Here is a 12,372-nt window from a genome sequence, read left to right as displayed (position 1 = left end):
CTTTATATGGGACACCGCCACAGCATGGCTTGCCAAGCGGTGCATCGGTGCACGCCTGGGATCCAAACCGGCGAACCCAGGGCCGCTGCAGCGGAGCACATGCACTTAACTGCTTGCGCCACCAGGCCGGCCCTGTCATAATTTCTTATTCTCTAATGAAATGATTTCTTCTTAATAAGCACAAGGCAAATATAAGAAGCTTGTGGTAGGTAAATAACTTTACCTAATATCATTAATTACTAACAGCTCAATTATACTGTGAATTGCCTATAATTGTCATGATGCTTCAAAAATCCTTATCTTAGATTCTATTAAGTATACAATTCATTTAAATTATATTAATTATACAGATTTTTTAATGAAGCAGATAGATTGTGCTTTCAATTTTCACAAGTAGAGACAATGATCAAAATATTTAAGTGCATTATTCTGTTGACACACATCCATAAAATGATTCATTTACTCAGTACAATATATATTAGAACCTTTTTGTGGGAGAAAAAAAGCAAACCTAATTTTTCACGTTTGGATTTCTTTAAGAGTATTTATATGAATTTTAGAAAGTTCTTTTTTTCAATATCGAGCCCAATTCAGGCAACATTTTTCAGGAAATGAAGTATTTAAACTATTTTTAACAGTAATTAATGATACTTGTAAAATAGTTTTAAAACCATGATTAGTGTTGCATTTACAAGCCCAGACTCCAGAGCCTGACTCTCTGATTTCAATCCAAAGATACTTGGGCAAGTGACATTAACATTCGGTACCTCAGCTTACTCCTCTATAGAATAGGAATAATAACATTTTATAGTAAGGATTTAAAGAGTAATATCAAGTGTTTAAAACAATGCCTAACCCATAGTTAGTGCTATATAAGTGTTTTCCATTATTTATTTTCCTGTCTGGAAGGAGTTCAATTTAACATGCAAATTAATGATGTCTAAGTTTACCTGTATAAAATGGGTGGCGACGGTTTTTTATCTTTAAAATTCCATGAAAGCAGTATAAGGTAATCTCGTAGGCTAACTTTTAAATCCCAAAATACTAATTATAGGAGTATTGCCCCTTGTGACATATCTTTGAACAGCATAGTGGTGAAAAATCTCTATCCTTCAAGTTGTTGTTAAAACCCAAATGACCAAGCACCTAACCCTAACCACATGAGAACATGTGGAGAAACTAAGATGGCCAGAAATAGCAGTTTTTAGATTTAGCCAAGGTTGGTGCTAGGAGATGAGCTGAATCCAAGGCAGAAGATGAAGAAGAAATGTAAATTAAACCCAAGTCTAATGTCTCAGATAATCTCCCCCTTTCTCTCCCCTCTTCTCTTCCTTCTTATCTTATATATTCCACCTCCCAGGGCAGGCCAGGGCATCTCGAACCCAGCACACCAACACAGAAACTTGTGTGGGAACAGGGATCCTCCTAGGAAGTTTCTAAGGAAATGCCTGTGCTTTGTTTTCACCACTCAAACAAAACCAGAGAAATATCACCCCAAACTTGATATGCTTTCCTCATGAATGATAGGCTGTCTGTTATCTAGGAGTTCTGACTATAATAAAACAGGGGGCTTCTGGAAGACATTTAGTGAACAGCTAGTTGTTCGTTGTTAGAAATCCTATCCCCTTGAAGGCTTTATAGCAGAGGGTCTTTTAGGATGTATCAAAATTGGTTTTAAAATCCTTTTGTGACAGCATATCATGATGGATGGCTTAGGGGTTGGCAGAAATAGGAATGAGGAAAAGAGAAAGGAAATATATGCAGATGATTCCTTGTCAGAGTGGTGGACCTGTCTGGGGAGATGGCATATATGAGAGAGGAAGAATGAGAGGGAAGAATTAACTGTACTTGGGTTATTGTGATAATATTGACTTTGCAAGATTATATACATATATAGTTCCATATTCTAACATTTTGTTCTATATCCCAATCACAGAATTAGAAAGTCTTAATCTCTTTTTTTTAAGCAAATACTCTATGGAACCTTGCTAACAATTGGCTACTTTTCTTGGGTGATTTAACTTGATGACTTCAAATGTGATCTTATTTCCGGAAATAGACTGATCTGCCTTTAAGGTATATTCAATTTAGCTTAATATTCTTCTTGCTGCTAAAGTCTTTCTGGCAAACCTCTTTGCAACTTAAAGCCACTGATATGTTGACCAGTGAGGGAAAAATAGTTTGAAAAGTATTTGCCTATTAATTGCTAATTCTAGATTTTATTTATATCACGTATATCTTGACCAGTGGTGTAGTGGTTAAGATTCGGCGCTCTCACCACTGCAGCCCAGGTTTGTTTCTGGTCAGGGGACGACACCACCCTTCTGTCCATTGTCACACTGTGGTGGCTGTGTATTATTGTGATGCTGAAAGCTATGCCACTGGTATTTCAAATACAAGCAGGGTCAACCATGGTGGCTGTGTGTTACTGTGATGCTGAAAGCTATGCCACTGGTATTTCAAATACCAGCAGGGTCACCCATGGTGGACAGGTTTCAGTGGAGCTTCCAGATTAAGACAGATAGGAAGAAGGACCTGTCCACCCACTTCCCAAAAACTTGGCCATGAAAACCCTAGGGATAGCAGCAGAGCATTGTCTGATAGAGTGCCAGAAGGTGAGAGAATGGCGCCAAAAGACCAGGCAGGGCTCCGCTCTGCCCTACAGGAGGTCGCTAGGAGTCAGTCAGAATCGACTCAAGGGCACTAACGACAACAATATCCTAATAAGCCATATGAATTTTTAAAATCTAGAAAAACAGAAACCTCGTTTAAAACAATACTTTAAAACTTTACCCCGGGGCCGGCCCCGTGGCTTAGCGGTTAAGTGCATGCGCTCCGCTGCTGGCGGCCTGGTCTCGGATCCCGGGCGCGCACCAACGCGCCTCTTCTCTGGCCATGCTGAGGCCGCGTCCCACATACAGCAACTAGAAGGCTGTGCAAGTATGACATACAACTATCTACTGGGGCTTTGGGGAAAATAAATAAATAAATAAAAATTAAAAAAAAAAAAAAAAAACTTTACCCTGGAGTGGAGCTGGCTTGACTCTCCTTTCCTCTCCCATTCTCCTGGCCCACTTTGCACAAGCAGTGCCAATGACTTGTGTTGCTGGAGAGGCAGTCAGCATAAGAATAAACAAGGAGAAACAAACGCCTCAATAAACCAGTGACTACACACATTCAAGCCTTGAATAACTGAGTGCTGACTGTAGTTTGGAAGTTACAAAAACACTAAAATGTAATTTTTCTTTTAGGTGGGAAATGAGGAAGGATGAAAGACTAGAAGAGGAAGAAAAAGCAATGCTGGAACATTTAAAACGAATTTGTACCATCCAGAACTCTTCTGCCTCAGAGAATGCTGAGGAACAGTAATCTGCAGAAAACAGCAACAGCTTTATTTTAGGAAATAATCACATGTAATGAAGTAGGATTTTTACTATAGTCAGAATGAACCTCAGATGTGCTGTGAGGCATGAAACCAATGACTGAGTAATCTCTGAACTGAAAAGGAATACAGCACATAAAGAATAAAATGCTACATATTTTTTATTTTAAAAATAATTTCAAATGTTTTTCTTTCCTCAGTATTTCTCTTTATATGGTATAACTGCTGCCATCTCGTGTTCCCTTTGAATTATTTTTTTTTTCTTCTTTCAGTCTTGAAGTATCTATGACAACAGGCAAAATGTTTGGAAATCTTTTCCCTAAGGATTTTTAAATACAACATTTGGATGTTAAGTTGAATGGAGTCACATAGACTCCTGAGGGTCATCTGAAAATTTCGATGTCATTTTGCAGGTGCAGCCTAAGTCCAGGTCTTAATTGCTTTTAATATCCACCATTGTATCAGCTTCCTTTCCCGTAGCCTCTTTGTCATCCCGTGTGTCTTAATCATAGCCACAAAATGCACTCTCCTGAAGTATAAGTTTAATCATCTCTCTGCCGATAGTGGTTTTTCAAACATCAGATTCAAATTTCCAATCATATGCTTTCAGAACCTATACCCAACGGCTCCATGTTCAGGCAACTGCCCATCATCCTCTTGGCTCAAGCCACATGCCTCCATTTTTCCCGACCAGAAACCATCTGTCTCCCATAATTATGTTCAAAACTCTCTCCAGCAATCTCTATGCCACAGTTTCTGCCACTTCTCTTATTTCCATTACATTGACACACACAGACATTAAGGAGATGGAACGTGTTCTAGGGCCCTCTATGCCAAGGAAAGTTATACTTATTATATCCTTCCTATCAAATACCTGATAACAGATTATAAAGACCTTGGAGGCCTTACAATATAATATCAAGTCTCCCTTTATAGCATTGGTCTCCCCAAATACCTACTGTAGTTATTCATCTAGTGGGCAGTTAATAAACACAGTTGTTTGAATGGCTGTCATTGAAAGAAGACAACAAATACAATTAGAATGTTGAGCCATCTACAGGACATCTGGGAGAAGCCTTGTATCATGAACTGTTTTAGACCATATGACATCACACATCATGGTTTCTGATGTTCTCAGATTGTCCATGTTCCTACATTCTGTGATTTTTATAAAATATGTGTAGGCTACATGATTTCCAAAGGAAAGTATTCATGCAGTTTTCAAAGAGTAAAAGCTTGGAGAGGAGAGGCCACCTTAGAAAATCTCTTGCATTATTTCTTTACATAAAAACACAAAAATGTCCAGGTAGCCAGCTGACTGCCAAATAACACATTTTATTTTTAAAGAATGTACTTTAGTTAGCCAGTATAATGATGAACCAAGTGTTTTAAGACTTGGTTGGAATAATTTCTAAAAATTCTATGCAAACCATTTAAAAAACTGTAAGAAATTTTTATGAGAATTGGACTTTCCATCTAATCTTACCAATAAAGTTACTCAACAATCAATATAAGGCAACAACTGACTTTATTCCTTCAGCTTAGAGATGGTCTATGTACTAAATCTGCATAAATATGTTGTATTAGAGTAGATACTAAAATAGAAAGTCAAAAATAAAGTGATCCAATAAACTAAATAAAATAATCTTATAAAGTTATAGGATTTCACATTTGGGTTCTTTGTCTTCTAATATATCTAAAGATCATCTTTTAACACAATTTTTTATTGAATCTGTACATTTCTATACTAATCCTGGGAAGTGATTTAATTCCTCTAGAAAAAATTGTCTATGGCTCCCTTTTGAAAGGAAAGAAATACAGTTAGGGGAGAATGGAATGAGTTGGAGGGAGAAAAAAGTAGAAAAGAGAGAAGAGCTTGCAGAATTTTCTTCTACACTTGCTCAGTGAAATTACTATAGCCATAAGTACAATAAAATTTATAATTGGGAATGTTAGATGATGAGTCATTGATTTATCAGATCATTTTGACTTTACACTAGATATGCTTTTAAAGTATGATAAGTGGCATTTCAAAACACTTATTCTTTCTCACATTTATTTTGCATTTGTATAAGTCAACAACAGGAATGAAGCCTAATACTTTATAACTCCCCATATCCTTACTATAAAAATATTATCTTTGTATAAAATATTATCTTCCTTCTGCATTACATTTAACTGTATTTTTATTTAATTATAAAGAGGTATCTATTTTATTATTGGTTTTGCAGTTACTATGTGGAAAGAGTATGAATTAATTTTTAATTAACTATAGATGATAATGTATATTTCAGATATTGTATTTTTGTCATGTCTACCAAACATTGTTCTGGAACTACCAACCAAGAAATCGGAAAAATAAATCACTTGTTTTGTCTACTAATATGTGCTTACTCAAAACGTCCTATTATCCCAGTTCATATATTCCTGAGTCAAAGAAACCTTCAATTGGTTTGTAATTAGCATTTCTTACTATAAAAAAATCTAAGATTTTTTAATGCTTTTTATTATACTTGAGATATTTCATAATAAAAAACATTAAAAAGCTGTATTCAATCATAAAAAGGAAGGAAATCCCGTCACATGCTACAACATGGATGAACTTTGAGGACATTATGCTAAGTGAAGTAAGATAGTCACGAAAAGACAAATACTGTATGATCCCACTTATACGAGGTATCTAAAGTAGTCAAATTAATGGAAACAGAAAGTAGAACAGTGGTTACTTGGGCTTAGGGAGAGAGGTAAAGAGGAGTGGTTTAATGGGTACAGAGTTTTGGTTTTACAAGATGAAAAAGTTCTGGAAATCTGTTTCATAACAATGTGAATAAACACTACTGAACTGTATACTTAAAAATGGTTAAGATGGTAGATTTTATGTTATGTGTTTTTTACCACAATAAAAAAGAATGCTGTAGATTGAACCTTCACTGATAAATATTCCTAACATGATGCCTGAACTCTTAAATTTTAATAGGGAACTATGAGACCAGTATATTCAGCATCAGCTATTATTCCACACAGTGATAAAAACTATCTGCTTTGCCTTTGAGAAATGTTTTCAACAGGACCATCAGTAAAGCAGTAAACTCTCATTTCTCCAGAATTTAAAGAATCCAAAACTTTGTAAAAACCCTTTTCCCCTCAAAATAATGTAATAATTATTTGCATAAATAAAGATCTGTATTAGTTGCTTATTGCCATGTTACAATATTACCAGAACTTGGCAGCTTAAAACAACACACACTATTGTTATCTGGTAGTCTCTGCATGTCAAATGTCTGGGCATGGTTTAGCTGGGTTCTCTGCTTAGAATCTCACAAAGCTGCAATGAAGGTGTCAGCCAGGGCTATGGTCTCATCTGAGGCACAGTGAGGAAGGATCCACTTCTAAACTCACATGGTTGTTGACAACATTCATTACCTTGCAGGTTATCAGACTCAGGGCCTCTGTTTCTAGCCATGTGAGTCTTGCCAAAATAGCCCCTTGCTTCCTCAAAGTCAGCAAGGAACAGAGAGTCTCCTTGAAAGATCAATGTTACAGTCCTATGTAACATAATCACATGCATTTAATCATGTACCTTCAATCACCTTTAGCAAATTCTAGTGGTTAAAAGCAAGTCATTCATTCCACCCATGCTCAGGGGGAAAGGGTCACACAATAGCATAAATGCCAGGAGATGAGGATGATGGAAGCCATCGTGGAGTCTGTCCCCAAGTTGGAATTTAGGCACTGAAATAGCCTATATGGGAGGAACCATGTAGGGAAGTGGAAGTAGATCTGGACTAGGAATAAGACAATCTGGGAGTTAGTATTTATTGCCATTTATCAAGCAGCTACTATAAGCTAGGCTCTGTGCCAGATTCTTTATAAGTAGCCAATTTAATCCTCTCTAAGACCCTATTGGGGTCTTTATTGAGAGCCCCATTTGAGATAATAAAGAAATGAGTTGTAGAGATGTGAAAAAACTGACACAAATTTTAAATAAAAATGCACAGCGAGGTTCTATTTCAAGATGGCGACTAGGAAGATCCTGAAGTCACGTCCTCCCACGGCGAAATCTACAGCTACAAATGGAACAACATCCTCTGAAAAAAAGCCTAAAAATTAGCAGAGCAATGACAGCACATTGGGCAAATGAGAAAAAGAACACACCAAAGTGGATAGGAGATTCTGAGACAGAATCTCGCCATAGAACCTACTCCTGGCGCAGTGACCCGCAATCAGGAAGAACTCACTCGCCCCTGAGCCAGCGCAGAGGCAGCTCTTCTCATTCATACTTTACGTGAAAGGGGCTCGTTTGCTAATCTTAAAGCATCGGCCTGAGGGGCAGGTATCTAACGTAATACAAATCTGGCGGCCTGCTGAAATACTTCTGGGGTTGGAAGCTGGCTGAGGCTTTTTCTTTTTTGTCCCAAACCCTAGGCCTCCCCTATCCCCCAGAGGGTACCATCTTTATGCTCTCCCTCTTCCTCTCTCCAGCCTGCAGGTGACATCTTTTTTTTCTTTCCAGCAGGTGCCACCTTTAGGATCCCCTCGCTCTAGCCAGCGGGCACCATTTGTGTGCTCTCTTTCTGCCACGCTCCAAAGAGCCAGTATCTCCTGGAGGAGAACTTTTACGTATGTCTGCTGCCAGTTTTTGCAGCCACCGCCTAGGGGACGCCCCTTGATTGCCTCCCTGGGGGGGGAGGGAGGAGCTTGCATTCCTGGGTCCTATGGGACAGCAGTTGGAGAGAGAGTTCTTGGCAGACTACAGCCCCTAATAGACTGAAACACACACCCAGTGTTTCTGGGAGAGTGGCCCAGCTGCTTCACCAGGAGCTTTGGCCTGAGAGGAAGGCTTCTGGTTTGGCACACATCTAGGGGCCTACCAGGGGCTCTCAAGGAATGGAGCCTGGTGGAAGGAATCTGTGTTCTTCTGTCTCACTCCAGCTGGCTGGTATCTCCCAGAAGGGAGCTTATACCACTATCTGGTGCCCTGATTTTTGTGGCTGATGCTATGGGACCCTTGTACATCCCCTGGCTCTGGTGGCCAAAGGTGCTTACGGTCACGGGTCCCACAGGACCGTGACCAATGGAGAAAGAGTTCTTAAATAGCTACCACTCCCAGGGCACAGAAAGAGGCAACAGATCCAGAAGCTCGATCATTCTGTGAACAAGGCTTATTAGTTTATCATCTCAGCTGCAGCATGAGGGGCAGATTTCTAGTTAAACACACATCTAAGCGCTGACTGTAATCCTTTCCAGAAACCTCAGAGGGCAGGTGCTATCTTCACACTCTCCCAGTGCACGCTCTCTCTCAGAGGGGAGCCTTTCAACATGTGTGGTGACCTGGGTTTTACTTCTGGTGCCCCGGTCTTTGGGGCTGCTGCATAGGGGATGCCCCTTGACCACCTGGCTTTGGTGGCCAAGGGGGTTTGCACTCCTGGGTCCCCTGGGACTGTAACAATTGAAGAGACAGTTCCTTGCAAGCTACCACCCTTAGAATACTGCACAGACAGTAAACTGAAACACAACCCAATCTTTCTGTGAAAGAGACCTATTTTCTTGTCCTGGAGCTTCAACCTGAGGGGTGGGCTTCAGGTCTGGCACATATCTAGAGGCCTGTGGAGGTGCTCTCAGGGAAGATAGGGCAGGAGATGCCATCTTTGTGCTCTCCCTCTGCCTCACTACAGCTCATTGGTATCTCCCAGAAGGGAGTTTATACACTTGTCTGGAGCCCTGATTTTTGCTATTGCCACAAAAGGGAAACCTCCAGATCACTGGGCTCTGGTGGCCAGAGGGGCTGAGGCTTATAGTCCCATAGGACTGTATGTATTTGAGTACATTAAAAGCTGGTCCCTCAGGGTCTGGCTTCCAATCAGCCTGAATCTAGGTGCTGACTGAGATCCTCCCCTTTGGGACATTGACAGGTCTTGGCACACCCTCAACTACTGGGAGCTATTAAAAATAAAATAGGCTGCTTGGACACTCACAAAGATTTGAGAGACAAACAAGTGCTAGGGCAGGGTTGAATGATAAGTTTCATCTCCTACACAAGACCACTCCTTCAAGATGGGGAGAGGTGGCTGTTTCATCTAACGCATAGAAACCAACACAGAGAGTCAAGCAAAATGAAGAAACAAAGGAATATATTCCAAATGAAAGAATAAGATAAAACCTCAGGAAAAAACCTTAATGAAACAGAGATAAGTAATTTACCTGAGAAAGAGTTAAAAGTAATGGTCATAAAGGTGCCCACCGAACTCAGAAGAAGAATGGATGAACACAGTGAGAATTTCACAAAGCGATAGAACATATAAGAAAGTACCAAATAGAAGTCACAGAGCTGAAGAATACAATAACTGGCTGAAAAATACACCAGAGGGATTCAACATCAGACTAGCTGAAGCAGAAAAAAGGGTCAGTGAACTCAAAGACAGGGCAGTGGAACTGACCCAATCAGAGCAGTAAAAAGAAAAAAGAATGAAAAAAAGTGAAGATAGCCACAGGGACTTATGGGACAGCATCAAGCACACTAACATTCGCATTATAGAGGTCCCAGAAGGAGGGTAGAGAGAGAAAGGGGCAGAAAACTTACTTTAAGAAATAAGGCTAAAAACTACCCTAAACTAAAGAAGGAAATGTATCCAGATCCAGGAAGTGCAGAGAGTTCCAAATAAGAGGACCCCAAATAGATCCACTAATTAAAATGTGAAAAGTTAAAGAAAAGGAAAGAATCTTAAAAGCAGCAAGAGAAAAACAACTTGTTACATACCAGGAACCCCCATAAGACTATGAGCAGATTTTCAGCAGAAACTTTGCAGGCCAGAAGGGAGTGACATGAGATATCCAAAGTGCTGAAAGAAAATAACTTCCAACCAAGAATACTTTATCTGGCAAAGTTATCATTCAGAATTGAAGGAGAGATAGAGTTTTCTAGACAAGCAAAAGCTAAAAGAGTTCATCACCACTAAACCAGCCTTTCAAGGAACGTTAAAAGGACTCTGTTAAGCTGAAAAGAAAGGGCACTAATAACAAAAAAACTCATGAAAGTATAAATCTCACTAGGAAAGGTAAATATATAGTAAAAGTAGTGGATTAATCAGTTATAAAGCTAGTATAAAGGTTAAAAGACAAAAGTAGTAAAAATAAATAACTACAGTAATTAGTTAAGGGTTAGACAAGATAAAAAGATGTAAAATGTGACATCAAAAACATCAAATGTGAGGAGGGAGTAAAGACGTAGAGCTTTAGAATGCATTCAAACTTACGTTGTTATCAACTTAAAATAGACTATTATAAATATAAGTTGCTATATGTAAGGCTTTTGGTAACCATAAAGTAAAAACCTACAGTAGGTATACAAAAGATAAAGAGAAAGGAATGGAAGCACACCACTAAAGAAAGTCATCAAACCACAAAGGAAGAGAGCAAGAGAAGAAGAACAGAACAGAGAGCAACTACAAAACAGCTGGAAAACAAATAACAAAATAGCAATAAGTACAAATCTATCATGTAAATGAACTAAATTCTCCAGTCAAAAGACACAGAGTAACTGAATGAATAAAAAGCAAAACTCAGCTATAAGCTGCCTACAGGAGACTCACTCAAGATGTAAGGATAAATACGGACTGAAAGTGAAAGGATGGAAAAAGATATTCCATGCAAATGGAAACCAAAAGAAAGCTAGGGTAGCTATACTTATGTCAGACAAGATAGATTTTAAAACAAAGACTGTAATAACAGACAAGGGTATTATATAATATAAAGGGCTCAATCCAATAAGAGGATATAACCTTTGTAAATATTTATGCAGCCAACATAGGAGCACCTAAATATGTAAAGCAAATATTAACAGACCTAAAGAGAAAATAGAGAGCAATATAATAATAGTTGAGGACTTTAATACCCCACTTACATCAATGGATAGATTATTCAGAGAGAAAATCAGTAAAGAAACATTGGCTTTAAATGATATGTTAAATCAGATGGACTTAACAGATATATACAGAACATTCCATCCAAAAGCAACAGAATACACATTCTTCTCAAGTGCACATGGAACTTTCTCCAGGATAGATCATATGTTAGGCCACAAAACAAGTCTTAATAAATTTAAAAAGACTAAAATCATATCAAGCATCTTTTCTAACCACAATGGTTTGAAACTAGAAATCAATTACTAGAAGAAAACTAGAAAATCCACAAATATGTGGAGGTTAAACAACATGCAACTGAATAACCAATTGGTCAAAGAAAAAATGAAAAGAGAAATCAAAAAATACCTTGAGACAAATGAAAATGGAAATACAATATACCAAAACTTATGGGATGCAGCAAAAGCAGTCCTAGGCGGGAAGTTCATAGTGACAAATGCCTAAAGGAAACAAGAAAAATCTCAAATAAACAACCTAACTTTACACCTCAAGGAACTAGAAAAGGAAGAACAAACGAAGCTCAAAGTTAGTAGAAAGAAGACGATAACAAAAATCAGAGTGAAAATAAATGAAACAAAAACTAAAAAGACAATAGAAAAGATCAATGAAACCAAGCACTGGTTCTTTAAAAATTGAACAAAATTGACAAACCTTTAGCTAGACTCACCAAGAAAAAAGAGATTATTCAAACAGTTGATAATTTGGTATATTTATTATTTTTATATAAAATTTATTTTTATGTAAAAAATATTTTTTAAAAAATATTTTTAATTATTAAATTAAATTTTAAAATATATTAAACATTTTTATATAAAAATATATATTTGTATATTTATATTTAATATATATTATAAATATATAATAAATAATAAATTATTATTCAAATAAATAAAAGCAAAAATGAAAGAATAGACATTACAACTGTTATCACAGAAATATAAAGGATCAAGAGAGAGGAAGTCAAGTTGGCGGTGTAGGCAGACTCCGAACTCACCTCCTCCCACGGACACAGCCAATTTACAACTACTCATGGAAAAATTACCCCTGAGACAGAACTGAAACCTGGATAAG

The 12,372-nt window shown here is 37.9% G+C and overlaps 1 protein-coding gene across 7 annotated transcripts in view; it reads left to right on the top strand.

Annotated features, from left to right (window-relative positions):
- The window catches only part of KIAA0825 (KIAA0825 ortholog), a 370,351-nt gene extending 364,749 nt beyond the window's left edge, over positions 1 to 5,602 (top strand). For all 7 annotated transcript variants that reach the window (XM_058530923.1, XM_058531045.1, XM_058531081.1 and 4 more), the window contains one exon: positions 3,252 to 5,602. In XM_058530923.1, the coding sequence (XP_058386906.1) occupies positions 3,252 to 3,369 (118 nt within the window). In that variant the 3' untranslated portion in view covers positions 3,370 to 5,602. The remainder of the gene's footprint in view (positions 1 to 3,251) is intronic.
- The last annotated feature ends 6,770 nt before the right edge of the window (positions 5,603 to 12,372 follow it).

Source organism: Diceros bicornis, chromosome 1 (genome assembly GCF_020826845.1).
Source record: "Diceros bicornis minor isolate mBicDic1 chromosome 1, mDicBic1.mat.cur, whole genome shotgun sequence".
Taxonomy (NCBI): Eukaryota; Metazoa; Chordata; class Mammalia; order Perissodactyla; family Rhinocerotidae; genus Diceros; species Diceros bicornis.
This window is presented reverse-complemented; position numbering and strand designations above follow the sequence as displayed.